The sequence below is a fragment of the Vulpes vulpes genome, chromosome 5, assembly GCF_048418805.1.
Source record: "Vulpes vulpes isolate BD-2025 chromosome 5, VulVul3, whole genome shotgun sequence".
Lineage (NCBI taxonomy): Eukaryota > Metazoa > Chordata > Mammalia > Carnivora > Canidae > Vulpes > Vulpes vulpes.
The window spans coordinates 138032947-138060479 of NC_132784.1; the positions used below are offsets into that span (position 1 = coordinate 138032947).

The following is a 27533-nucleotide window of genomic DNA, read 5'->3' on the forward strand; positions in this document are numbered from 1 at the left end:
AAATCAGTCCTGTTCAAACCACTCACCACTTTAAGAAAAAGATATTAAATTCTCACCCAAAGCCACCTCGAGGGTGTAACGGGGGGGTCAGTGAGCTCTGGGTCTCTTCCCGGTTCTCATAAGGATGCCAGTTCCATAGAACTGGCACAAGGGGCACAGAGCGCAGACAGGCTGTGTCCCAGGTGGGCCCGCAGAGAGGACTGGTGAGGTCTGGAAGGGGAGGGAGCAGCCAAGGAGGGGCAGGCGCTCACAGCAAGGGAACAATGTCCCCAAAGGGCCCTCACTCTGGTTCTCAGCAACCTGCTCCTTGGATCAGGAGCTGCCCAGGGGGGCAGCCCAGAGCCCTAGCTGGTGCCCTGGGATGCGGAAGACGCTCAGCCACGCTCTGTGCACGCACAAAAGGGGCAAGAGCCTGTGAGGAGGCAAAGGCAGGTCACAGGGCAGGGGGCTGGAGCCAGGCAGCCTGGCCCTAATGTGGTGCTCTTGATGGCGCTGGAAACCTGCTGATTTATATCACAAAAACTGGCCAATGCAACAAATCAGGGCTTTTTTTTTTTTTTTTTTTTTTAAGCCATTTAAAAACATTTGTCAACATATTCCTGGGTATTTCCAACACCTGACATAGTAGTCGGTATCTGAAAAGACGCGGGTTTTGATCAAGGAAACTTAAAAGTGTGCGAGGACTAAGCAGTAAGGAAAGTCATGGCCTTACATGGCCTTAGGTGATTGTGCCATTTGCTCTAAAAGGTCAGGGGTAAGGCCACCCAGGAGAGCGTGTCATCCTCAAGGACTCTGCAACAGCCCCGGCAGTCTAAGGTCTCCACACCACACACAAAGGCAGGGGCTTGAAAGTATGTGTTGAACTGCACAATTTTGAAAATACCTCTCCCCTGGTGGATCTACCCGGCTGCCCACCAGTAAGGGAGGTTTGTGGTGCAACGGAGAGATCCCTCCCCACCTTCCTCCTAGGCTCTGCTTTTGGGGGGTGGGGAGCCCACAGCTGGCCCCTAGGATTGCCTGGCCCCGCCTGTTTGGACTCTCTGCTGAGGATCTTGGGAGCTCAGCCCTGCACCAGGGGCAAGTCTGACTCTGTCCTCTGCCTCACTGTACCCCCAGACCTGTTCTCCCACCTTATCCCTGACCAGTGGTGCCTGTGGGGTTGTGGGATCTGAGATGCATGGTGGTCTCCAGGATTCAGTGGTTGAGGCCTGAGGTCCTCCCAGGCCTCCTTTTTCCCTGGAGAGTGCCTTGAACCTCAGCCCTGAGGCAGGACACGGCCTCCTCCTCCTCCTCCTCCTCCTCCTCCTCCTCCTCCTCATTTCCTTCAGGCATGAACTGTCTTGCTGAGGAACACTTCAACAGCTCCGATTCCAGGTTCAGGTTCTCCCACCCGGTGTCCCCTGCTGCCCTTGCCAGGCCCTCGGACTATGAGTCATCTAGGAGCTGGATTTCCTGCTGGGGTCCTTAGCCCCGTCTAGGCCCTCACTCCCTGGTCCACCTCTGGGCTCTGGCCCTTCCGCAGGTTGCCCTTTGCCATGTGGTGGTCAGATCAAGGGGTGGAGGGCTCCTGGTCCTGGGGAGGATCATCTGACCCAGAAACTTAAGAGGTCAAAGGAGTAGTAGCAGATTCATTCATTCAGGGCACTCTATGTATGGAGCGCCAACTCCACCTGCCTGCCAGGCCCTGTTCCAGAGGCTGGAGGGGTGGGGTGGGGGGCAGGGGGCGGGGGGTTGCCGACCAAGAGAAGGGGCAAAGGGGTCAGCCTTCACTGACATCACATTTTGGGGAGCACACAGAGGACAAGCACAAAGGCAAGCTGTATGCTGAAGCTGATGTGTCCTTACCTGTTTATGCTCCCACTGATACATGACGCATACACCCATATTTATTCGTGTATTTATATAAATGTAAACAAAATTCATATGGACACTCCTAAACAACGTTTTATTTTTAAATGCAAACATATTTAAGTGCCTACAGAAGGCTCAGGGGAGGCTCCCGTTCTGTGCAGGGCGCAGGGTGCCTGGGGTGCTGGGCAGGAGGGGATGTCCTGTGGGGAGCAGCCCAGGCCGAGGCCTTGGGGGGGGGGAAGGGCTCAGGCATTTGGGGAACCCCCCCGGAGGCCCAGGAGCCATGCACGGAGCTCGGGGCCAAGCACGGAGGAAGGAGCAGGGCTGCGGGTGGGCAGGGCCGCCAAGGCCTCGGTAGGGGCCAGGACTGCCTTGGGCCCTAGGCTGGACACCGAGGGAGCCCTGCTGCACCGCCCACCCCCTGGAGGCCTGGATCGCAGGTGCGTCTCCTTTGGGGTCAGACTTTCCCACTCATCCTCACCCCTGTTGCTGCTTGGGGTGGGTCAGGAGGAGTGTGGGGGTGCAGCTGGGGTCACGGGGGGCGGGGGCCACTTGGCCTGGGCCCCGGGGTGCACTGCCCCTGCGGCTCCCGCACCGGGTCCGCCCCGCTGGGCGCCCCCACCCACAGCGCCCCTGGGTGCCCCCCGCTTCCCACGGGCAGGGAGCCCCGGAGGCACCCTCGAGGGCGCCCCAGGTCAGCGCCTCCCCGGGCCGGACCCCCGCCGCGCAGAGGGGGCGCCCTGGGTCGCCGGCGCGCGGGCCGGGAGGGGCGGGGCGGGCTGGGGGGGGGGGTCGCCCGGGCCGGAGCCGCTGACCCCGCTGACCCCGCCCTGCCCGGGGCCCCCGCGGCGCGGGGCGGCGCTCGGGTGGGTGGGTGCGGCGCTCGGGTGGGTGGGTGCGCGCTCCGGTGGGTGGGTGCGGCGCTCGGTGGGTGGGTGCGCGCTCCGGTGGGTGGGTGCGGCGCACCTGGCTCCCCGCGCCCCCGCCCCCCGCCCGCCCGCGCGCCGCCCGCCCCTCCCCGCCCCTCCCCGCCGTCCCGGCCCCTTCCGTCCGCGCCCGCCGCTGTCCTCCGCCGGCCCGCGAGGGAGGACGATGGGTCAGCGCGGGAGCAGCCGATGAGGGCGGCGGCCAGCGCCTGAGTCGGCCGGGCCGGGCCCGCGCCCCCCGCGCCCCCCGCCCCGCGCCCCCCGCCCCGCTCCATGGACGCGCCGCGCGCCTCGGCGACCAAGCCCCCGCTCGGGTAAGTGGCCGGGACCCGGGGCGCTGCGCGGGGGGCGCGGGGGGAGCCGGGGGGAGCAGGGGAGGGCCGGGGGGAGCAGGGGGGAGCTGGGGAGCGCTGGGGGGACCTGAGGGGCGCCGGGGGCCGCATGGGGAGCTGGGGGAGCCGCTGAAAGCCGGAGGGAGCAGGGGGGAGCGGGGGGAGCAGGAGGGAGCAGGGGGGAGCAGGGGGAGCCAGAGGGAGCAGAGGGGAGCAGAGGGGAGCAGAGGGGAGCAGAGGGCAGCCAGAGGGATCAGGGGGCAGAGGGGAGCAGGGGGGAGCAGGGGGGCGCAGGGGAGAGCCGGGGGGCGCAGGCGGAGCAGGGGGAAGGGGGGGCGCAGGGGGAGCAGGGGAGAGCCGGGGGACTCAGGCGGAGCAGGGGGGAGCCGGGGGCGCAGGGGGAGCCGGGGAAGCCGGGGGATCCGGGGCGCCCCTCCCCGGCCGCCCGAGGGGCTGTGCACCTGGCGCGCCGGCCGGTCGCCGGGGTAACTGTGGGGCACTTTGCGCGCGGGGCCTCGTGCGCGCGCCCTTTATGGGGTCCCCGCGGGCGGGACCTCCTCGGCCACCTGCGGGGGTCGCCCGGGGCCTCGCTCGGCCACCTGGGGGGGCCTCGGCGGTCACCGCTCTCCGGGCCCCGCAGTGCGGGCCCCGCGCTTCCCCGCGGGCGCGAGCAGGTCCCGGGACCTCGCAGACGCCGGGCACCCGCGGTCTGGGGGGCTCCCTGTGCGCGGCGCCGTCCCCCCTCCCCCGGGCTCCCGGGCATCTGCGCCCCCCTCCCCGGCCTGCTTGCCCTGGACCCGACCCGACCCCGGGTGCAGACCCGGCTCCCCAGCCCAGGTGGGGCGTGCATGGGGCCGCGGGTCTGCTTCCTGCACCTGGCTGCGGGGATCACCTGCCAGGTTCCCCTTTAACTCGCAGACCAGCTTCCCCAGGAGAAGGGAAGCGTCGGGCTCTTCCGACAGGACCCGGGCAGCCCGGGAGTCCCGGTGACAGTAGCGGGGCCCTGTGGCCGCGGACCAGCGCCCCGGCCTGCAGCAAGCGCTATGAGTCTTGCAAATGGAATGAGTAGTCGGGTGGGACCTGCACCTGCTTATCGAGTGGGGCCCACTTTCCGCTGTGGCAACTGGTCTCAGAGGAGGCAGCTTTGTGCACAACTAATCTCTTTGCACTTCTGTCCCACTGACTCACTCTGCCCTGGTGCCTGTAGGCCGCTCTGTTGCCGGGGCCCGGGTCAGCATAAGATTTTCAAACTCACTCTTAAAAAAAAAAAAACAAAACCTCTCTTTAATGCCAGGAAAAAGTGAGCCAGGTTAGCAAATCAAATAATCCTGAAACTGAGGAATGTTAAAACGAATTTTTTTTTTATGCTATGCACTTAGTAGTGGTTATGTAATTCCCAAACACGTTTCCCAAAAAAGAAAATAAATGCGGGAAATCCCTCTTCATGGTAGTGGGCATCCCAGAATGAGCAGGACTCAGAATTGTGTTTTTGTCTGTCGCCTTGGGAGCCTGCTGAATAAGCCTACTAAGGAGAGAGGGACTCCTTAAGTCGCTGTCGCCTCCTTTGAAGGAAACGTGAAGGGGAGGGCACTGACGAGGCCAGCGGAACTGGGTTCAGAGATTATTTGTAAAGTCCTTGAGATGGAGCCTGGTGGTGGAGCTGAAACGGTGACTCCTGGGCCTGGGCCCGTGACTCCTGGGCCGGCTCTCCAGGCCCTGGTGCTCCAGCAGCAGCGAGAGGCAAACGCTCAGCCCCGTGCTCCCCACGGCTTCTCCGGGCTCCCGTGGGACTTCCCATCTGAGTCTTCCCCGGGAGAAACCAAGGGCTTTGGCTGTGGGCGTTACAAGGACACACGCAGTTGTTGCCACCCATACATTCAGTCGCTTCCCTCCAGCCTGCTTGCTTGCAGCCCTTTGCTCGGGGAATGTACACACGTTGCTTTCAACTTCTATTATTCCCAGGCGTTTTGTCATCTGTCATTTGTTTTCATACCCCCAGCGAGGAGACGTCACGAAAACGGCAACGGCAACGTGCCTACGTTTTCTAGATAGGAATTGCACGATTATTAAAACTATTCTGTGTTACATTTGGAGGAAAACTCTTAAAACTATTCTGTGTGTTGAAATTGGAGGAAAGAAACGGTCTTGGGCTTTTTGAATATTTTCTGTAATTCAGGGCCGTTGCTTGCCTACCAGAGAGGACAGACACAGACGTGAGATCTGTGGCTTTGGGGCCTTACCGGTGCTGATCCTTCTCCGGTCTGCTCTTCTGTTGCTTCAGAACAAGGCGGTGCTTTCCATGTGTCCCGGGGAAATTTGTTTTCTGCTGGTGCAAGGGATGGCTATCGAATCAAATTGGGAGCAAGCTATCGTCCGGTGGTGCGGAGACACGGGCTGGCCAGGGAGCAGAGAAGTAAGATTTCATGGTGTAAAGCAAAGTCTGCAGAAGCCCTTCCTGAGAATCGCTGAACCGACAACCTGTTAGTGGGCGAAGGTGGTATATCCCCCTAAATCATGCATAGGTAGTTCTTAGTTCTCTGCATTGAGTTCCCAAGCATACATTTCTCCTGGGATTGGCGTCGTGATGCTTTTGACAGCAATTTCATTAAAACGAGGGCTTTTGACCAACCTGTCTGGGAAAAGTATTCTTTTAAGGAAAAGAGGCAGAGACTGACAGGTCAACTCAATGTGACTTCTAAGGAATCTTAGAGCCCAGCTACAGTGTAATAATTGACAGATTATTCTGGAATGCAAGGGAAGACACAGTTCCTTTGGGTGGAGTTTTTAACTGTGCGTAAGTCCATGTAAGATAAACTTCGAGTTGATCTGTTTACTTTTAGTTTCTCTGTTGGAGCGTTTTTGAGATCCATGCCCCTGGTGGGTGGGAATGGAACACAGGGTTAAATTTCCCCCTGGGGACCTTCTTATGAATGAGACAGAGTGTTTGGATTTGGCAGGAGACTGGTTAATTTTTTTTTTTTTTTTCCTGCAGAGGAAACACATAGTTCCATAGAATAGAATGGTCTCCAGTGGCACAAAATGTCAAAACCGCTGGGGCATTTGCTCAGTGGCTGCATTCAGGCACTGTCCTTATTTAAAATCAGGGAAATTAGCTCAAGTTCATGAGAATCTGAGCTTCATGAAGGCATAGCCGATGGTCATTTCTCTGCATCTACAATTTGTATGGCTTTAATCGAGTTACTAGAACAAGCAATGATTTTTTTTTTTAAATTAATAGAAGTGGATAATTTGAGCCTCTCCTGTCCTGTCACCACCCAACAAAATGTTACAGGAGCTGCTATCTTGAGAGTGATCATGGGCCGTCACAGTGACATCTTCCATTTTAACTCTGACAAGTGTACAAATGTTAATGAACTATAAAGGCATGTACACTGTAAAAAGAAAGGAGTTTAGGTTTCTAGCTTTTTTTTTTTTAAGGCTTCTAGGCTTTGGGCTGACATGTTTACATTCTTTAAAATGGTAGTATGTGTATTTGTTACATGGAACTTTTCCCATTTAAAAGTCGTTACCTAAAAAAACAAACAAACAAACAAAAAAACGTTGTTACCTCTGAGCTATCCTTTTGGGTGGCGAGAAGTTCAAGACTGTGTAAAAGTTAGGTGTGGTTTGAGCGTCGGCCTAGGAATCTTATTCTTTTGTGCTTAGTAATTTTTCTGAATAAGTTCGAGGAGTTGGACGTGCCCCGGTGACAATATCAAATGACCCTAGGGCACTTTTAACGTTTCTGGCTGTGTAAGGACGAAGAAGCGAAGTTATGGTTTAAATTTGGCACACAGATATCTGTGCAGTGTCGCCCCTGTCCTGCCTCCGGGACCTGCAGCCTGCTGCCCCTCCTCTGCTCCCCCCGTGGCCTTTCCCTGGCCAGCCAGAGCCGGTTAGCGCTGGCAAGGCACCGCCAGGGTGACAGCCCCGCACACGTGCAGGCCTGCGGTCCAGTGCCTGGGACCTGAAAAGTGAAGCCCTAACTTCACCCAACGGTGCTCCCGTAATTATTAAGGCAACAGTGATTGCAGGCGACGTGTACAGCCCCTAATAAGGAGTTCGGCTTTCTAGGACTCTCGTGCTTTGTTATTAATCATTGAACTCAATTTTGTAATTGGTCGGAAGTTTTAAGCGGTGAGAAGCATTTGATCCCAAAGTCGCCTACGGATCGAGGTCGTGCAGATTTCAAATCTAGAGACACGTGGTTGTGCTTCAGGCTCGAACTGAAGTGAAAACGTGTAGCTGAGAGTCAGTGTATTTATGATGTGACATTTCCTTACAGCCTTTTGATTTCTCTCCATCCACATTTAAATGGGGGTTCTTTAAAAAAAAAACACACATTTTATTTATTTATTCATGAGAGACACAGAGGGAGAGGCAGAGACACAGGCAGAGGGAGAAGCAGGCTCCCTGCGGGACTCGATCCCAAGACCCCGGGATCACGACCTGAGCCAAAGGCAGGCAGGCGCTCAACCCCTGAGCCACCCAAGCGTCCCCAATTAGAGGTTCTGTGGCTTTTGTGTGTTGGTTTACTTTACCCAGTGTGTGTCGTTTTTGTTTTTTGTTTTTTTCACATGCTTTGTACTTTCACAACAGATTTTCCCTATCTCTTCATCTTTGTACTTTTTTCTCTACTTGACATTTTTTAAATTACCAAATTACATCATTGACATACTGATGACGCCTTTTTACTGTTTTACGATGATGATGTCTTTTTGCTGTTTTACGATTTCCATTTATTGAAGCAAATTCTTAAAGTTAGCCCCCCCCCCCCCCCCCCCATTTCATACCTTCGCTTTTTCATCTTACAGCGTCAGGAGAGTGTTTCTTGTTCGGGGCCACTTGCTGGCTTTCGGCGCTCGAGTTGGTGGCCGCGTCGACTCCTGTCACTTGTCGTTGGTGTTTCCACACGGCTCTATTTTGCACCCGTCTCTTCCGGTGCTAGTATTACACTTTTCTCCCGAGTATACTTTATTTGGTTTCATTTGCTTTATCCAGACCCGATGGTGGCATTTGTTTTCAAGACCTGACGGTATTTATCTGAGACTGGGTTTTGCCGTGTACTCCGGTGGGACAAAGTGACACTGGATCTCCCAACAGCGTCTGTGCTCCCCGCTGCCTGCGTACGGAGGTCCCCCTGCTTCCCGGCAGCCCCTCTGGGGACCGCTCACCTCCCCAGCTGGGAGATACTTCGCGGCCTCTGGGGTTTTTCACAGGCTTCCATCTGGTTTCCCTAATTAGGTGGTGAGCTGTTGCTTGCCAAGACCATACTTTCTACAGATCAAGTCCAATTAGGATGAATTCCACAGCCAAAAATATTTCTATTAAAAAAAAAAAAAAAGAAAAGGGGAAAAAAAGAAAAAGCTTTTCAAGTGACCATTAAAATGCATTTCATTTAGGTGCAGACCGCAAATGCTTCTGCACGGACACTTCTGTAAACTCATTCACCACCTCCACTAAAGCAAGCAATGCCTTTTTGGGAGACGTGGATTGGTTTAGGTCATCATTGAAGTCCTTGTCCCTTTGCAAAAAAAAAAAACAAAAACAAAAACCAGTTGCAAATCCCCCAAAATGAGCCTGATAGGTCAGGAGTCCTGGTTCATGGATCCCTCCCCACCGCACCCCGCCCTCCTCCCTCCGTGGCCCAGGATCCCAGCGAGGGAACATTGTCTTGAGGACACTGTCTTTCGGGACAACGAGCTGTCCTTGCTCCTGAGGACACACGTGGACATGCCTGTGCCCTCCGCAGCCAGGCGGCCCTAATTCGTGATGCCCCTGCCTGGTCAGGAGCCCTGTTGGACTTTCTCCTACTGAGCGACAGGCAGGCTCGCCGGGGAGGACGCTGGCCCGGGAACAGGGAGCCTCGGGCCCTGGGATCGCCCTGCAAGGTTGAGTGCACCCCCTTAGGTCCCGGGGTGGCTCCTGCATGCTCCTCGGCCCTGCGCTCATGAGCTGCACCCCGATGCTCCGCGTCTGGGCCACAGCCCAGCATTTGACATGAAAGACTGACTTTCCCACTTTCTTTGATTTTTGTTAATTTGATGGGACGCCCGGGTGGCTCAGCGGTTTGGCGCCTGCTTTGGGCCCAGGGCATGATCCCGGAGACCCGGGATCCAGTCCCCTGTCGGGCTCCCTACATGGAGCCTGCTTCCCCCTCTGCCTGAATAAATAAATAAAATCTTAAAAAAGAAATTGAATGTAAAGCGCCAAGTGTGGCCAGCGGGAGCCCTGCCTCCCCTCCCGTCTGCCAGTGGAAGGTGCTGGATAAGACGATCCCAAGACTCACGTGAGCTCAAGAGTCATATGATTCGAAGTGTTCCCAGAAGTTCTAAATCCCTCCTTGAAAAAAAAAGATAAACTTTTTTCTTAAACTGCCACTTAATCTTGTTTTTGCCAGACTATATGACAGCAGGCGGATCAGTTGTCCCTGAAATATTCCAGGCCGATAGGCCGCCGACCCGGCTTGCCAGCTGTGCAGACCTGCCCTTTGCACACCCGGGAGGTGTTGGGTGTCTTATTTGGAGGAGCATAAAGTGGCGGACGCCCGTCGGTGGTGGCTGGGAGGCGGATGGCTTTCCCTCGCCCTGAGGTCAAAGTTCACCTTGGGGTTTCGGGGCTGGTGTCCGTCCGGAGGCTCATGTCCTCCCAGGATTAATTTGCCGAAATGCTAAGCTCCCAGGGGTGGTGCCGGGGAGCGGGGCTCGGGCCGTGGAGGGGAGCCCTCACGACCGGCCCGGCGAGGACCCCGCGAGATGCGCGCAGCCCAGAGGGGCGCGGCCCGGACCGCGGGCTTCCAGCCTCCGGGATGCAGAGCAGCAAACTTCTGTAGTTTACGGTCACGCGGTCTTGGGGCACCTGCGGGGGCTCAGCGGGTGAGCGTCTGCACTCGGCTCAAGGTGTGACCCCGGGTCCTGGGATCGAGTCCCGCGTCGGGCTCCCCGCAGGGAGCCTGCTCCTCCCTCTGCCCCTGTCTCTGCCTCTCTGTCTGCGTCTCTCATGAATAAATGAATAAATAAATGCATATTCTTAAAAGAAAAAAGCCACCCAGTCTGGCGTCCCGTGGCAGCAGCCTGGACAGCCTGAGAGGAGGGGCCAAGTCATTGCGGACCCGCTTCTTTGCATCTAGTTGCTCTGCCCCGGCTGGGGCACAGCCCGGCCCCGGGAGGGACGTGGAAGGAGGCCCTGCCCTGTGCTGTCAGGGTCCGACCTGAGTGTTACACACTCCCCTTCCCCCTCTCCGCCGGCCCGTCTGGTGGTGGTGGTGGTGGTGGTGGTTGTAGTAAACTGTCCATAAGGTAGCGCTGACCGTTTGTCCCGTTCAGGGGCATTTAGTCAGTTCACATGCTGTGCAGCCCCCGGCCCCAGAACTCTGTCTTCCCAAACTGAAGCTCTGTATTGTTGAACCCTGACCGCCCATCCCCTGTCCCCCACCCCCCAGCCTTCCGCTGCCACCACCTACTTTCTGTGGCCCAGAGTGTGACTCCTTTAGGGACCTCGTGGGGGGGGGGTCACAGTGTCCTTTTGGGGCTGGTTGTCTCACCCAGTGTCCTTGCCGTTCATCATGTCACGGTGTGTGTCAGGACGGCCTTGCTTTCTAAGGCCGAGCGATACCCCAGAATGTGTGTCTCCCACACCTTTATCGCTTCAGATACTAGTAGACACTTTGGCTTCTGCCTTTTGGCCGCTGTGACCGGTGCTGCTGAGTACCTGGGCTCCCAGGGGCCAGTCCCTGCTTTGGCTGCTTCTGTGTGCACAGCCGGAGGTGGGATTGAGGGACCGAATGGCAGCACTCTGTTTCATTTTTGGAGAGTCACCATGCGGTCACCTGCAGCGGCTGCACATCCCCACCAGCAGTGCATGAGGGTTCTAGGTTGTCCACATCCTGGCCGTTGGCCCAGTGTCAGTCACCTGGTCATTTAAAGTCTTGGAGGAAGAGGGAACAGGAGCCAGGGAGCTTCCAGTCCTGTCTTCACCTCCCTGTGCAGGCCGGGAGGAGCTCAGGCATAGGTGGGCAGGCAGGGTGGGTGGCCAGGCCTGTCCTCTTTCCTCCAGGATCCTGGGAGGCCCCAGGCCTTCTCAGACGGGTGCCCCTGGCAGTTCCTTGGCCTGTGCTGGGAAACATGTCCTTCATTTGCTCTGAGCATAAGGCACAGAAAATGGTGCAGGGCTCTGTACTGTGGCTGTGGGTCTCCTTGATGCAGGCCCGATGGGCAGCTGTGTCCCTGCACGTGCTGCCCTGAGCACAGAGACGGTGGCAGCGCCTGCCCTGACCTCATCCAAGCACTCGGATGCGCAGGGCCAGGTGTCGACTGGGGCTCTTTGCAGTGCCGCAGGCCACCACATTTCTGCTTTCTCTGAGGTCTTGGTTCTTGCCATGCCCTCTTTTGCAGAGCGGCTGCCAGCCTATAAGGGTAGGAGGGTTTCAGAGCATGGGCCACCTCGCGGCCTTAGGGGTGACCCGGGCAGGAAAATCAGGGCTCCCCGCCTCTGGCCCAGGCACTGGGGGGGTTGGAAAGAGCTTGACTGGTTTATACTTAAGTAGCGGATGGAGGTCCAGAGACTCACTGGGGAAACAGGCTGTGCATGGGTCAGTGTGTGTGCACATGTGTGTATCTGTGTGTGTGTATTCACGTGAGTGTGGGGGTGTGTGCACTTGTGTATGTAATGCTGTGTGTGCGTGTGTATGTGCATGTAACTGTGAGTGTGCACTTGTGTATGTAATGCTGTGTGTGCATGTGTGTGCATGTGTGTGTGTCTGTGTGCACTTGTGTGTATAGTCCTGTGTGTGCATGTGTATGTGCATGTAACTGTGAGTGTGCACTTGTGTATGTAATCCTGTGTGTGTGGTGGGTATGTGTGTGTGCATGTGTGTGTGCATGTAATCATGTGTGTGCACTTGTGTATGTAATCCTGTGCGTGCATGTATGTGTGTATGTGAGTGTGCATGTGTGAGCGTAGGTGTGTGTGTGCTTGTGTATGTACTCATGTGTGATTGTGGGCGTGTGCACTTGTGCATGTACTCGTGTGTGGGTGTGGGCACGTGTGCGTGTGCATTCATGTAGGTATGTGTGCGTGTGTGTGTGCACGTGTGCGTGTGTGCGTGTGTGTGGAGGCCAGCGTCAAGTTTAAACTCACTTGCAGCACTTGGCCGAGCAGCAGATTCCCAAATCCGATCCTGGCAGGTTTTTCAAGCCTCATGTTTTGAGCGTCGAGTGTAAAAATAGCTCGGGTGGGAGTGATAATGCAGCAGGAGTGCACGCTTTTGTTCACGTGGCTACCTTCTGGACTCCAGTACGGCCTTGCTGCCTGGAGCCCCGTTGCTTACGAGCACGATCCACCGGTGTTCAGACCAGCCGTCAGGTTGGAAGGAGACCCCGGGGGAGCGGGGTGGCCCAGGGCCCCCGACTTCCCGCCGCGATCGCGGACACTCGGCTCGGGGCGGACTGGAATCTTTCTCTCCCTCTGCGCACAAGGCACTTCTTGCACCGGACAGGTGGACGGCGTCCTCGGGGCGCCCGCGAGGAAGGAGCCGCGTGGCCCCGGCCCGGCCAGCCCCGTCGCCTTTGAAGGCTCGGGAGGCCGGGAGGTCGGCCTTTCCCTGTCCGGTCCCCGTGGCCACGTCTCAGGCGGCCGCGGCTGTCATGAGGCCCCCAGTTGAAGGACGTGTCCTCCGTGAGGTCAGCGCACCCCATTTCCCACGGTCTCGGGGTCGCAAAAGCAAGTCTGGACACTGGACTGATCTAAGTTGAGGAAGACTTCAGTTGGCACAGCCCTCCCTTAGTCATCAGTGTCGCTTCTAACTTGCCGGAGTGTTTCCCGTTTCTGGAACGCGGAATTGGGTTACGCGTTTCTCTAAAAGGGAGAAACGAAGACGCGCCGCACAGCCACTTGCCTTATTTCAGCGCGTCGTCAGCTGTGACGGAGGTGGCACTTCCCGGCCGGCCGGAGGGTCCTCGCCTGCCGGGCCCCGGGAGGTTGGACCCCCCCCAACTCCGGGCTCTCCAGAGTCGGCAGCGATGATAGTTCACGGGTGCGGTTGTCACGCGGGCTCCTGCCCACCTGGCTTCTTCCCCATGCAGGCGGCTCCTGGCGTCACCCATTTGGCTGTCACAGTTGAATGCAGCTCTGGATGCATCGCCCCTAAGAGTCTTGGATGGGATTTGGGGGTTTTGGCCGAGCTGCGTGGGGTGTGGTGGGTGCGGCGTGTTTGTGATTTATTGTGTTACGTGGGTGCGGGCGCCCGTTCCCTCGCGGTTGGGTGGTCTACCTTGATCCCGGCTTTAGGAATTCACCGAAGCTCCAGGGCCTTCCCTTTTGTCCTGGAGGTTGACTCAGCTCACTGCGTGTTTTGCTCGTAACCTAACGAAGCGTGGGGTTCTGCTCAGCCTCCTTCAGAGTCGGGGCTGCGCAGGCCCAACGTGCACCTTTGCTGGCTGTTTGCTCGTGGGCCGCGCTCACCAGGCCTCGGTCCGGGCTGTAGGCGTCACCGTGAGCAGGGCGCTCTTTCAGCATCCTGGGTCCTCGGGTCCTGTGGGTGACTGGGCTCCTTGCACGGGGGCGTCTGAGGGGTGATCCCCCAGCAGGGACGGGACTGCAGGAAGGAGAGACCCCTGCGTGGCAATTGGGGGGGATCTTGGAGGGGACGTGATGGCCACCATCACCAGGTGGAGTGTATGAAATGCCCACCTGGGACCCAGCTGGGGGCTAACGGAGCGTCTGGAAGGCCCCACGTCCATACGTTCTTCGCTCGCCCAAGGCCTTCGCAAGCCCAACATCCCTCCATCTATTTTCTTCTTATATTTTTGAAACTTAAAATCTGTGTCTCTCTCACAAAAAGAATGGATCCCTCCTGACGACGCCTTACTTAACCCGTGCACAGCCCCCCCCATCCCGCCCCCCGTGACTTACCTCTGACTCTTAGAAATGGAGCCACTGTCTCCGTGGGCCTGTGGGAAGCCTTGCTCACGAGTCCAGGCGGCTGGGTGGGAACCCCACAGTGAAATTACATGTTTGAAATGTTTTCCTGCTGTTTACCTCTCGTGCTGTGTGTTTAAAATTATACGGGATTCGTATGTCGGGGTCGGGGTTTAACTGTCAGGGTTGCTGGGAAGCGGCGACTGACCCGTCTTTAAATGGGACTGGCTTCGGGATTGCACCCACGGGCGTGGGGATGGTGGCGCTCGCTTCGCTTCTGGAACATTTCCACTGTAACAGGGCGGCCTTTTGATGATGCTAAATATTCATGGGCGTTCTTTTATCTGCCTTTATTTTACCTGCCTTCATTTTATCCATGCAGAAGTGTCATGTCAGTGGGGAAAAAAGCCACCAAGTTTCACTTGTGCCCCTCGGTCTGTCGTCAAAGTGAAGTAGAGGCCACCACGTGCTCCGCATGAGGGTCCAGCATCACGGGGCTGGGGGGGTCATGCACGAGGACAGTTTACAGCTTCCTGGTCACTCTATGGTGAGGATGTTGGTGTAAAGAATGGCAGGCGGGGCCCATGGGTGGCTCAGTCCGTGGAGCCTCCTGATTCTTGGTTTCTGCTCAGGTTGTGATCTTAGGGTCATGAGATCGAGCCCCGTGTTGGGCTCTGTGCCTAGCAGGGAATCAGCTTGAGATTCTCTCTTTCTGCCCCTCCACCATGCACACACGTGATCTCTCTCAAATACATAAGTAAATTAAAAAAAAAAAAAAAAAGGAATGGCGGTGGAAGAGGAGGCCTTCAGGCCACCGTAGGCCACGTGCAGCTCCGACCTCTGCATCCCTCGATCCCCTCCCGACTGAGGTGAAGGTGCGTGCAACAACCTGCAACTGGATTTTTTGGTCTCAGACTGTTGGACCAGCGAGGGGTTTTTGGAGAGGACTTTGTTCTGAGCCCAGGCTGTGTCCAACGTCACCGCACGATGCCCGTCACCCCCTGCAGAGGGTACAAAGTGAGCGTTGGAGTTCTGTGCTGGACAGAGTGTGTCACGCGTGCTCCACCAGCCGCCCTGCGGGCGAGACTCAGCACAATCCCAGCTTAGCATGATTTCCTTACAGCATGTGTTTGGGTATTAGGTACAGAGCCCGGCAGGTCTGCGGATGCACTGGGGAGGCACCAGGGGAGGAGCGCTGGGCCAAACAGGGCCCTCAGAGGACACGTCCACGTGGCCTGGCCAAGTCAGGTCGGCGACAGCCTCAAATCTGATGAGTTTGTGTTTGTCGTATGAAGGACCGTGGAGCTCCATCAGTCCTCCACCCCCAAGCACGTTAACTCGGTCGATACGCGTGGGCGCTCGGTAGGTATTTGTTGCTTTGACAAACCGCCTCTTAAAATGACTACTCTCTCGCTAAAGGAAAGTGACGACGACGGAGAGGCTGGGCCTGCTTCCGTTTCTGCTGCTCCTTCAGCCCAGGAGGCTCGGCGTCCCACCCACCACCTCCCACCCGCTACCGCACGTGTGCATCCTGACCGTGTCGCTGGATTGGGATGATGGGCTTTCCAGAAAGTCCATGTCGGACCTACATCCAGATTTTATAAAAGGGCAGGAAATCTTTCTACACCTCTGCTCCATGCAGGGGAGCGTAGACGCACAGACCCAAAACTGGGGTCTGACCTATCAACTTTGTAACGACGCTTAGGAAATCTTCACTTGATGACGTAGCTTGGATTTTCTGATTTCCAGAGTTCAGGGCCCTCCTGCAGTGATGTCAACAGGAGCTCAGTTCAGGGAATGCAGCTCTGCCAGGGAGCATTGCCACGGAGGCAGCGTCGCTTTGGGAAGACCGAGCCCGTGCACGGGCTCACGCCACAAAATGCGTCACCACCACTGCCTGGTGGAGGTGGCGAGGATGTCTCGACGCCCTCCAGCAGTCGTGCTTTGTGCCCTGTGTCGTGTAAAATGGTGGTACTAGTTCATCACCAGGGTGACGGCGAACGCAGGGCAAGTTCCCACGTAGTGAAAGCACTATTATCACCAGAATTGTGACTCTTCAGAAAATGAATGGATGGTCTTCTCCCTTTACCGCAGCAGTGGAGTCTCAGCGTGGAATTTCCCCTCCACGTGAGCATCTGAGAAGCGATGGCACCCTTGCTCTGTTTATAGGGCCCCACCTCGTAGGTTATGCTGGAGTGAGGCCGGATCTTCACCCTTGTTAGCCAGGGAGATAGTCCACGATTATGTTATAGGCACCTGCTAGCATGGGGAGGATTCATAGCGGGACCAGGAGAAGCCGAGACATAGAAGACCACTTAAAACCAACCAAAAGGGAAATCTTCCAGGTCCTGACGGTAGAGCAGGGGACGTCTCTGAGGGGAGGTGAGGAAAAGCTTGTCAGGTTTTGAGCTGGGGTTGACACTTGGATACAACGTCTAGATAGGGACACGGAGACTGACATCTACAGGAGGGGACCACCGCAAGTGGAAGAAGCGTGAGGATGGAGGGAAGCCTCAGGCCCCTTCTCACCAGTATGGGACCAACCGACAGGTGGACAGACCTCCAGCTGGCTGACAGGGGAGATTGAGGGACGGCACATGTTTAGATGTCCGATATGGTGCCAAGAGTGAAGCACCGGGCCTGGGAGCCTGGACTTTATCCCGAAAAACTAGGGGATCAGTTTTTAGCAGAAAAGTGCCATCCTCGTGGACAGAGTGTCTTCATAGACAGCTAGACTGAAGCTAGAATGTGAGAGACCCAGAGAAGAAGGGGGACCGGCCGGGGACCAGCAGGGACAGCCAGCATTAGTGGCCCAGGCCCTGTCCTTGCCTCCACCAGTGTGAGGGGAAAGGAAGGGACAGTGTTAGGGATGCTGTCTCTGCAGCCGTGGGAGCCACAGGTCACAGAGTGGTGAGGCTCTAAACTTGGGTAACTAGGGGAGGCCTGTGACCTGTAGGGATAGGATGGTGCAGGCTGGGTGGAAGGGAAGGGGGTAACGTGGAAGACGGTCATTCACTTACTCATACTAAATGTGAGGTGGGTGAGGAGATAATCAAGCAGGACTCCTATCCTCTAGGTGCTTAAATCTGGTGGAGGAGAGATGGACATAGCATGTTTGACACACCAGGCCAAGGAAGCTCGGGGGAAGCCCCCGGTCAGGGCCTCCTCGAGAGAGCCGTGGACAGCTCTGTGAGGATGTGGGTAGCGTGGGTCCCATCTCCTGCTCCGTTCCCGCACAGCAACCACAGCCCGTGTCATTGAGTGCTCACCAAGCACTATTTAAAGTGCTTGTATGTGTCACCTGGTGTAATCCTTACAGCAGTCTAGGAAGTGTGTGCCACTGTTTCTTCCATTTGTAAATGAGGAACGTGGTACACGGAGAGGTTACTCGGTGAGACCAGGGTCAGCAAGGTGACATGGTTAACCCAGCACAGCTCTTAACCCCTCCATGTACTACTCTTCACATTTTTGTAGAGAGGTCGCTGTGGGCCCTGAAGATAGTTCTAGGTTGAAGTCTGAGACATGCGGAGGGTTTTCTAGGAGACATGAGCAGTGGGAGCAAAGTCAGGTCCTTAGGGAAGTACAGATTTTGTTGGAGAACAGTAGGCATTCATGGAGATGGGGTAGAGCTCAGGGTAGGGCCCAGCTCCTAGTTTATTCTTCACTTTACTTCCAGCACTTCTGATGTGAAGGCCATTAATTTAGGAGGCAGTGAGCCTCAGCCGGATTCCTGCATCAGGTATTGGCAGCAGGATGTAGGGTGCAGGGATTCAGGCCCGGGCCTGCCAAGTGCACATTGTCTCACTCACCATGGGACACGTCCAGCACCAACCCTCAGGGTATCCTCACCAGGAATGACAACCCTCTGCACTTTAATAACCATGATTTGAGTCCAAAATCAAAGGCAAGCATTAACACTTGTAATAATAAAGTAAGGAAAAAAAAGCAATGAATTGGGTTTTGGGGGTCAAGGATCTGGAGTCTGTGTTTGCAGTGGGCCTGGGGGCCAGGGCTACTCAAAGTATAGTCTGTGGACCTGTCCACAGTGAGCTAAGTATGTGGCTGGGATAGCTGACCAGAAGCTCTTAAAGCAAGCGGACGTGGCTGTGACATCCAGGTGCCCAGTCTGAGATGTAATGTGGTTGAACAGAGTATAGACAGCTCTGGGGTGGGAGGGCCTGTGCGTTGTGTCATTTACTCCCCTCAGTAGATCTGTATGTAGGTACCGTGATTGTCACCATTTGGGGATGAGGACCCTGAATCCCAGAGAGGTAACCAACTTGCTCAGGTTACAGACCCCACACCTGTAGCCAGAAAGCAATGCCATGGCCCTTCTTGTGTCCCTTCAATTGCTGGTATGTTCTGTCCTTTTCTGAGCAGGACTACCAGCCTCTTGCTGCTCTAGCGCCGTCGTAGCACCATCGGTAGAGCCCAGGCACATGGCCTGAGGTGTTCAGTCCCCACTGGAACCTAGGCCCAGGTGCTTGGGATTATTAACCCCGTAGCCAGTGTGAAACTCGAGGAAGAAAGAGACAGGCAGGAGAAGATACGTGAAATCTGAATTTCTGTCGTCTCCGCTGATTTCCTTCATTTCCGTTCCGTGGCACCATTGGAGCTGGAGATTTGCAGAAGTCTTTGGAATATAGTAGTTTCTTGACAGGCAGCTCTGTAGCTCCCAGTCATTCAGGTGTGGGGTATGGCTGCGGGGACACCTGCCAGCAGCTCACTGAGTGCCTCATGGTCTTCTCAGTGCCCAGTGCCCTGAGAGGAGTAGAGGCACACGGGTATGTGGACCTTGGAGGTTGTCTGCTCATTTCGGGGCGGGGGGAGTGCTGAAGGCTCCTCTCTGGCCTCAGAGCAGGACAGGAAGGCTCTAGATGCCCACCAGCAACACCTTCCTGCTCGGCTTTCCTGGCCTCGACTGCTGCGGCTCAGGGAGCATCATTTGGGTGGTGCTGCTCCCTTTATCCTACAAGTCTGCGTTGTCAGGCAGCCTGGGTGGGGCAGCAGGGGTGGTGGCTGGAGAGCCTTTGGCAGAGCAGGGGTGGGGAGGGAAGAGCCACGACAAAGGAGTTACTGCCGCCACAGGAGCGCCATCCTGGACAGGTGGGTCTGTCCCCAGAGCCTGGTGTCTTCTGTAGTCAGCTCAAAAGAGGCTGCTCCAGGCTTGTCTGTGGTTTTATTTATTTATTTATTTTTAAGATTTTATTTATTCATGAGAGACACAGAGAGAGGCAGAGACACAGGCAGAGGGAGAAGCAGGCACCCTGCAGGGGCCCGATGTGGGACTCGATCCCGGGGCCTCGGGGTCACGCCCTGAGCCACAGGCGAGACTCAACCTCTGAGCCCCCCGGGTGCCCCTTGGCTGTGGCTTTGAATGGTAGAGTCACAGCTGCTGCGCGGCTGCTCCGTCCTGCTTGGCACAGGCGGTCCCTGTGACGCCTGGTGAGTTAGGCCGACGCTGCGGTGCGTGAAGGGATGGGGTCTACTTAAGGGTGACTTAACCGGTGCCCCGGCGGGCAGCTTTCAGGGCACCAGCATCTGCATCTTGTGAGCCTGCAGGGCAGGCCGTGCTTTCCCCGCTCTTCGGACGGAGGATGGGCCCGTGAACCCCTGAAGGCTGATGCAGAGGCCTCGGCCGTGCACGGCACCCCCCGCCCGCACAGAGCCCAGCGCTCAGGGGTGTCGGCCTGTGCTTGCGGGAGGGCAGCGCGGCCTGATCCCAAAGCTGACCCGGGTGAAGACCGTGGCCGGAGCAGTCGCCTATCGCTGAAAACAGGTGACCCCAAACTTGGAGCTTGGAGCGGGGCTGGCTCTTCCGGGCGCCTGTGACGCAGGCCGTGCCCTGAGGTGGCAGCCGGCCTTCCACAGTGCCTAGAAGCTGGCTCTTTCCATTTTTGCTCATTTTTGGCAGGACACCCCAGTTCTTTGCTCCACGGACCTCCTCTTCACGTGGCAGCCAGCTTCCGGTCGAGCCAGGACTTCGAGAAGGAATTCGAGGAAGCCGCAGTGCCTTTATGCCCGAGCCTTGGGGACCGCACGCTGTCGCTAGCGTCCCACCGCCTTCCTTAGAGCACGCCACCAAGTCGAGCCCGCTGTCGCGGGGGGCGGCGAGGCTCCTGCTTTCTGAGGGAACCAGCGTAAAACACGTGTGCCCGTATTTTGAAACTACCCACGGGGCACTCCGGGCTTGACTGCCTTTTGCCAAAGCAACTTGGTTAAACTGCTCGTGACGGCTGTTAAAAGCCCACACTCTCGGGGATCCCTGGGTGGCGCAGCGGTTTGGCGCCTGCCTTCGGCCCAGGGCGTGATCCTGGAGACCCGGGATGGAGTCCCACGTTGGGCTCCCTGCATGGAGCCTGCTTCTCCCTCCTCCTGTGTCTCTGCCTCTCTCTCTCTCTTTGTCTATCACGAATAAATAAATAAATAAATCTTAAAAAAAAATAAAGCCCACACTGTTGAGGGGCTCTGGAAGGGCTCCCAGAACCACACCCCCCGCAGGCGGCCCTGCGACAAGGCCTGGCTTTTGCACGGAGCTGGACCGCACGTGGCAGTCTTTCTTTCTCCTTCTATGCACTGTTCTTATATAAAGGTCCTCAAAATGCTAAAAACTGAGCGTCGCCAAAAAGGAGAAAACACAACAGGCTCAGTTCCTGGAAGGTGGCCACGTGTCTGACTTTGTGACAGCCCCCAGCCGCTGGCCCTGGCTGACTTGGTAGGACCTCGGGGTCCTTGCTCACCCCCAACCGCCCCGCTTGGACCCCGTGTGTTCTGATCATTCAGCCGGGTACGGAGTCAGCCTCGGCAGGCGGGGGGCTCGGTGCAGTCCCCGTGACTGTAAGCCAGTGCTCTGTGTCCGACTGCTTTGAAAATGCTGTCAGAGTTTTGGTAGGGATCTCATTGAATCTTTGGGTAGTATGGACATTTTTTTTAAAAAGTTATATTTATTGGGCAGCCCAGGTGGCTCAGCGGTTTAGCACCTGCCTTCGGCTCAGGGTGTGACCTGGAGTCCCGGGATCGAGTCCCACGTCCGGCTCCCTGCATGGAGCCTGCTTCTCCCTCTGCCTGTGTCTCTGACTCTCTCTCTCTCTCTCTCTCTCTCTCTCTCTGTGTGTCTCCCATGAATAAATAAATACAATCTTAAAAAAAAAAAGATTTTATTTATTTATTTATTTGAGAGAGAGAAAGACCACATGAGAGAGAGTGAGAGAGCACACAAGCGGGGTGGGGGGCACAGGGAGAAGCAGAGTCCCCACGGAGTAGGGAGCCCGATGCAGGACTCGATCCCAGCACCCTGAGATCATGACCTGAGCCGAAGGCAGACGCCTCCCTGACCGAGCCACCCAGCACCCCGTGTGGACGTGTCATCAGTGTTAATTCTTCTAGTCGTCGAACACGGAATATCTTTCCGTTTATTTGTGGCTTCTCCTGGGGGGGGGGGGGGGTTGAATGAAGGGAGGCTTCAGGTTCTCCCTTGAGAGGTTCTAATTCTGCCGTCGTGGACGGGATCCAGTGGTGAGCGGTGCAGGAACTCCCGGGTGACTCCGGTGTCCCCTCCTAGCGGACGATGATCCATTCACTTGCTCATCCACTCACCGAGGGCCTTACGTGAATTTGAACAAAAATACTGTCCCAGCTCTCATGAAGGCCAGGCAGGGAGCTCTGTTTAGCCTGAAAGAAGTGTTCACGTAGCACACAATTGTTCTGTGTTACAAAAATCTCCGCTTCGGAGGCCCTTCTGTGTGTGTTTTACACACTTCACGTGGTGTAGCCGGGTTGCTCTGGAAAAAAGACGGCCAGGCCCAGACTCAGCCCCTACAAGTGAGCAACCACCAACACCGAAGCGGTTGTAGAGCCTGCACGAGCCTCCACCGCGAAACAGACGCCGCTCTGTGGAATCGCTTGCACGGATTACACGTGCAACAGTTTGTGTAACAGTTTCCCCACAGGATTATTTGTCTGAAAATAAATTGTTGATCCAGAAAAAGACGCGGAAGGTTTGATGTCATGTAAAATAATGCACTGGTAAAACACGCACACAGAAACTAAAGGAAAGCCAAAATCAATTTCTAATTTTGGGATGTCCTCATTGTTCTTTTTTTTTTTTTTTTTTTTTTTGGCCGTCCTCATTTAATCAAACGCCTTCCAGGGTCTTTGGATACACTTCGAATTAGGATCGTACGTGTGACTGTACGCAAAATCCTTGTCACATTTCTCTCCACGTTATGGTTGTTTAAAAGCGACACAATCCATTTTTACTGATGCAGCGTTAGTGTAGAATGTAGGCATGTGCTAGGCTGTGATTCTTCTTTTTTAATTTATTTTATTTTATTTTATTTTTTTAATAATAAATTTATTTTTTATTGGTGTTCAATTTGCCAACTTACAGAATAACACCCAGTGCTCATCCCGTCAAGTGCCCCCCTCAGTGCCCATCACCCAGTCACCCCCACCCCCCGCCCTCCTCCCCTTCCACCACCCCTAGTTCGTTTCCCAGAGTTAGGAGTCTCTATGTTCTGTCTCCCTTCCTGATATTTCCCAACATTTCTTCTCCCTTCCCTTATATTCCCTTTCACTATTATTTATATTCCCCAAATGAATGAGAACATATAATGTTTGTCCTTCTCCGATTGACTTACTTCACTCAGCATAATACCCTCCAGGTCCATCCACGTCGAAGCAAATGGTGGGTATTTGTCGTTTCTAATGGCTGAGGAATATTCCATTGTATACATAAACCACAGCTTCTCTATCCATCATCTGTCGATGGACACCGAGGCTCCTTCCACAGTTTGGCTATTGTGGCCATTGCTGCTAGAAACATCGGGGTGCAGGTGTCCCGGCGTTTCATTGCATCTGAATCTTTGGGGTAAATCCCCAGCAGTGCAATTGCTGGGTCGTAGGGCGGGTCTATTTTTAACTCTTTGCGGAACCTCCACACAGTTTTCCAGAGTGGCTGCACCAGGTCACATTCCCACCAACAGTGCAGGAGGGTTCCCTTTCCCCACATCCTCTCCAACATTTGTGGTTTCCTGCCTTGTTAATGTTCCCCATTCTCACTGGTGTGAGGTGGGATCTCATTGTGGTTTGGATTTGTATTTCCCTGATGGCAAGTGATGCGGAGCATTTTCTCATGTGCATGTTGGCCATGTCCATGTCTTCCTCTGTGAGATTTCTCCTCATGTCTCCTGCCCGTTTCATGATTGGATTGTTTGTTTCTTTGGTGTTGAGTTTAATAAGTTCTTTATAGATCTTGGAAACTAGCCCTTTATCTGATACGTCATTTGCTAATACCTTCTCCCATCCTGTAGGTTGTCTTTTGGTTTTGTCGACTGTATCCTTTGCTGTGCAAAAGCTTCTTATCTGGATGAAGTCCCAATAGTTCATTTTTGCTTTTGTTTCTTTTGCCTTCGTGGATGTATCTTGCAAGAAGTTACTGTGGCCGAGTTCAAAAAGGGTGTTGCCTGTGTTCTCCTCTAGGATTTTGATGGAATCTTGTATCACAAGATTCCTTCTTTTTTTAAAATAAGGATTAGTTAAAATTCATCCACGTGCTGCGGTCTTGGGTGCGGGTCATTTGTCCCTGAGCTTACAGACCCACGGTATGGAAACGGACGGATCTCGGAGCGGGAACTGTGACACGTGCAGCAGAAGAGACGTGCAGGAAGTGCCCCCCCAACGCCCCGAGAAAAGGGTGCGGTTGGCCCTCCTGCAGGGTGGGGCTGCGGGGGGTCAGGTTTACTTTTATGAACGGCCTTTCCGTCCAGCCTTCCCGTCCAGCCGCCCGGCCGCAGGGCCTCGTTTACGCTCCCGACAGACGGCGCCGAGCTGTAAATACCGCACCAAGATTAGCTCACGTAAATAGGTCGAGGCTTGTGCCACGTTTTTTTTTTTTTTTTTCCCCTCCTAATGCTCAAAAAGGAGAGTCAAGACGTGTGGAAAAGTGCAGCCACCTGAGAGACTTGTCAGGACTGGACACTTCTCAGGCCAGTGAAAGTCGAGACCAGGTTGTCCTGTGCATCCTCCAGCTTCGGTGGCGGTTTTTGGACACGTCGTCCGTCCAGACCTACGGAAAGTGCACGGCACTGACAGTCGAGAGGAGTGTGATCGGATGCCCCCGAGAGTGTGTCGCGTCCCTTCTTGTCACCGGGGCGCCGCGTTCGCTGGGCCGGGTGCCTGGAGGTTCCTGTCCGCCCAGGTCCTGACGACGTGCGAGGCCACGCGCTCACGGGACCCTGTCTTTGTTTGCATTTAATTAAATCATTAAAAGTCACCAAGAGCAGTGTTGATCACTTTGGGCGCTGATACAGGTGAAAAGTCTACATAAATCGAGCACAGGCAGCGTTCAAGGGCAACGCTAGATCTACTAAGGTCACAAAATTATGTGGATGTTCCTAGTGAGGTGGTGACCAGTGAGATCGAGGAAAGGATGTTAAACTCTTACGTTGACGGAGTTAGGACCGACACAGCCCGCGACCGATGAGGCTCTTTGGCAAGTCCCTATAGTTGAGTACAGTGTCTGCGTGGAGGGAACCGTACGGGATCCAGTGCCCTTCATGCAGGATGGAATATCTAGTCTTTTTTTTAAAAAAATATTTTATTTATTTATTTGAGTGAGAGCGGGTGTGCGAGCGAGAGGCAGGAGGAGGGAGAGAACCTCAGGCCAACTCCATGCTGAGCACAGAGCCCGATGGGGCGCTCAACCCCACAAGCATGACATCGGGACCTGAGCCGCAATCAAGAGTCAGGTGCACAACCGACGGAGCCCCGCCAGGCGCCCCTGGGGTACCTAGTACCTGCTGGTTCTCAGTCCCGAAGGGCCTCACTCATAGTTGTTCTTTGCATTTCGGAGATTCCTTTGCCAGGAACTTGTTCTTTTCCTCTGTGCGACCAGGAGGCTGCACTACATCTTGTCCCGACCGAGTCGGGTGTTTCCGTGCCACGAGCGACACGCAGTTCACATCCTTGATGAAGCCATCGCCGCCGGCAAGCTGCAGGCCTTCCTGTCCCTGCCGAGGGTTTCCTTGTGCCTCTTTGCACCTCCGTCTCCCTGAACCAGCCCCCAGGCCGCCGGCTGTGGGCTCCGTGTCCCATGGCCTGTGTGTGCATCTCACAGAACCCTCCGCGAGGGCCGCGCTCCAGCGCACCGCCTCCTTGGTGTAGCCTCCTCGCCCAGCGCCGTGACTCCGTGCTCATGCCCCGTGTTCCACGGGGTCGTCTCCAGTAAAGACCGAGGCGTGGAAGGGCCGGGTCCTCTGCACTTGTCACTGGCCTGCCGTGTGTAGGTTTACTAGGTGTTAGTGCGAATTTGTTGACAGGGTGATCGGATACCTGCGGGGCCTTACCTCTGCGCTTCAGTAATTGAACTCGGGCAAGGGTGGGGTGTGGGGCCGGGGCTGCGGGGCACCTGTGCGTGTGAGTGGGTGGGTGGGTGCCAGGGCCTGGTGCACGGGGCCAGCTCCTCTAGAGCCCGGCCAGCACGCGAAAGGGGTGGGCCTCCAGCAAGCCCCGGGGTCCCCAGAGGGTGGCTGGACTTCTCCAGCTTCTGACTCAGCAAATAAATAAATAAATAAATAAATAAATAAATAAATAAATAAATGGCTTCTGACTCAGCTAAATAAATGAATGAATGAATGAATGAATAAATAAATAGAATTCAAATAAATTAAATATTTTCATCAGTAACTTTTAACTAGTATCTCTTAGGGATGGGGCGCCTGGGTGGCTCAGGGGGTGAAGCATCTGCTGTCAGCTCAGGTCGTGATCGCAGGGTCCTGGGATCGAGTCCTGCATCAGGCTCCCCATCCAGCAGGGAGTCTGCATCTCCCTCTTTCTCCCCTCCCCCCTTTTGTGCCTGTGCTCTTACTCTTTCTCCCTCTCAAATCAATAAATAAAATCTTTTTTTTTTTTTTAAAGAAGCCAACTAGAATCTCCCTAAAAAATAAAAAGAGATAATTTTGGAATAGGACGCTTTTGAAGAGACTTACTTAAATTTGGTAATAAACCACCATTGATTTAAAGATTTGACTAACTCCCTCCAGCGGACGCCTTTACATGACAAATATAGAATATTGATCCTTGTAGAACATAGGCTGGAAGACTTCAAACATTTGTGAAGTGGCGATCGTAGCGTGGGACCTGCCACATGGCCGCTGTCAAGCAGAACATGTTCTTACGTCTCTCTGGTGTGGTTACTTTTCGGGCAAAGTCCCCACAGGTTGCTTGGTTTGCAAACGGTCGCATCCTCCGGCTCCCTCCCCAGGCTGCTGTGCTGTGCCCGCGGCCTCTCCTCCCCAGGAACCAAGCACTGACCCCTTAGCAGTGCTGACTTCCCCACACATACGGGGGCTCCTGGGATTGGCTTCAAGGTCACCTCTCTTTTTTTTGTTTTTAAAGATTTTATTTATTTATTCATGAGAGACCCACAGAGAGAAGCAGGGACACAGGCAGATGGAGAAGCAGACTCCATGGGGGAACCCCCATGCAGGACTCGATCCTGGGACCCCAGGGTCACGCCCTGAGCCGAAGGCAGATGCTCAACCGCAGAGCCACCCAGGCGCCCCTCGAGGTCACCTTTCAGGGTTGTCAGAATGATTCCCAAGCCAAAACCACTGTTGAGGACGACCAGTTAGACGAGGCGTCTGATCTAAGTTTTCCTTCTGACCAATGTCCCGCTGGTGCCTGTCACCTCGTTTACTTCCTAAGTCTTGCTGTCACCCCAAGTCCCTGCATCGGTGTCAGCGTCTCGGCCTCGCTCTCTCACGTCTGTCTCGGGATCCTCAGCCTGTCATCGAGGGCTGTGCTCGAGGGACACTGTGCCCTCCAGGGGGGGAGAGGGGCTGGCTCACCCCCGGGCAGTGCTGGGTGGTAGGGACCCCATCCCCAGGGCCCGGGGCAGGAGCCCATAGGGGGGGACCGCAGGCCCGGGACAGAAGGTCAGGTGCTCCTGCAGACAGAGGAGTGTGCGCGAGGCCCGCGGGGCTGTGGTTTGAGCAGCCTGACCTGCCCGCAGCGTGGGGTGGGAGGAGGCCGAGGTCCCCAGGGTGCTGGGGGTGGCGCCGGGGTGCCCAGCCCGGGCAGTCGTGTCTGGGCCTCCTGCCGTTTCCTCCGTCATCCTACGAGACTCGGGAGCCAAGGTCATAAGACGGAGCCCCCAGCTGATGGGTTCCGCGCTGCGCTTCGGTGCTGCCCTGGGCGCGGGCTGAGAGAGAGCCGGACCGGGCAGCGTGCGAGTCGGCCCGGAGGAGGTTCGTGGCTGAGCGTATCCCCGTGGGACACAGCAGTGCGCCGCTTCCCTGGCTGAGCAGCAGCCCGGCGTGTGCACACGTGCAGGTGTCACCCGTCCACTGCCCGAGCGCTGCCGGGTCCTTCCAGTGTTGGTGCTTCGTGGGCTGATCTGCGGGAAATATCCCCTTCCGGGTGTTTGTGCAGACTTACATTTTCATTTTTCTGGGGTGAATACCCAGGAGTGGGGTTGCTTGGGTCATGCGGTGCAGGGCTGTAACCT

The 27533-nt window shown here is 55.8% G+C and overlaps 1 protein-coding gene across 9 annotated transcripts in view; it reads left to right on the forward strand.

The window, feature by feature from the left end:
* The first annotated feature begins 2887 nt into the window (after positions 1 to 2887).
* The window catches only part of COBL (cordon-bleu WH2 repeat protein), a 247739-nt gene continuing 223093 nt past the window's right edge, over positions 2888 to 27533 (forward strand). For 4 of the 9 annotated variants that reach the window (XM_072760091.1, XM_072760095.1, XM_072760094.1 and 1 more), the window contains exon 1: positions 2889 to 3091. In XM_072760091.1, coding sequence (XP_072616192.1) covers positions 3051 to 3091 — 41 coding nt within the window. In that variant the 5' untranslated portion in view covers positions 2889 to 3050. Of the gene's footprint in view, positions 3092 to 27533 lie in introns of all 9 variants that reach the window. The other 5 variants (XM_072760097.1, XM_072760098.1, XM_072760099.1 and 2 more) reach the window with 3 other exon arrangements.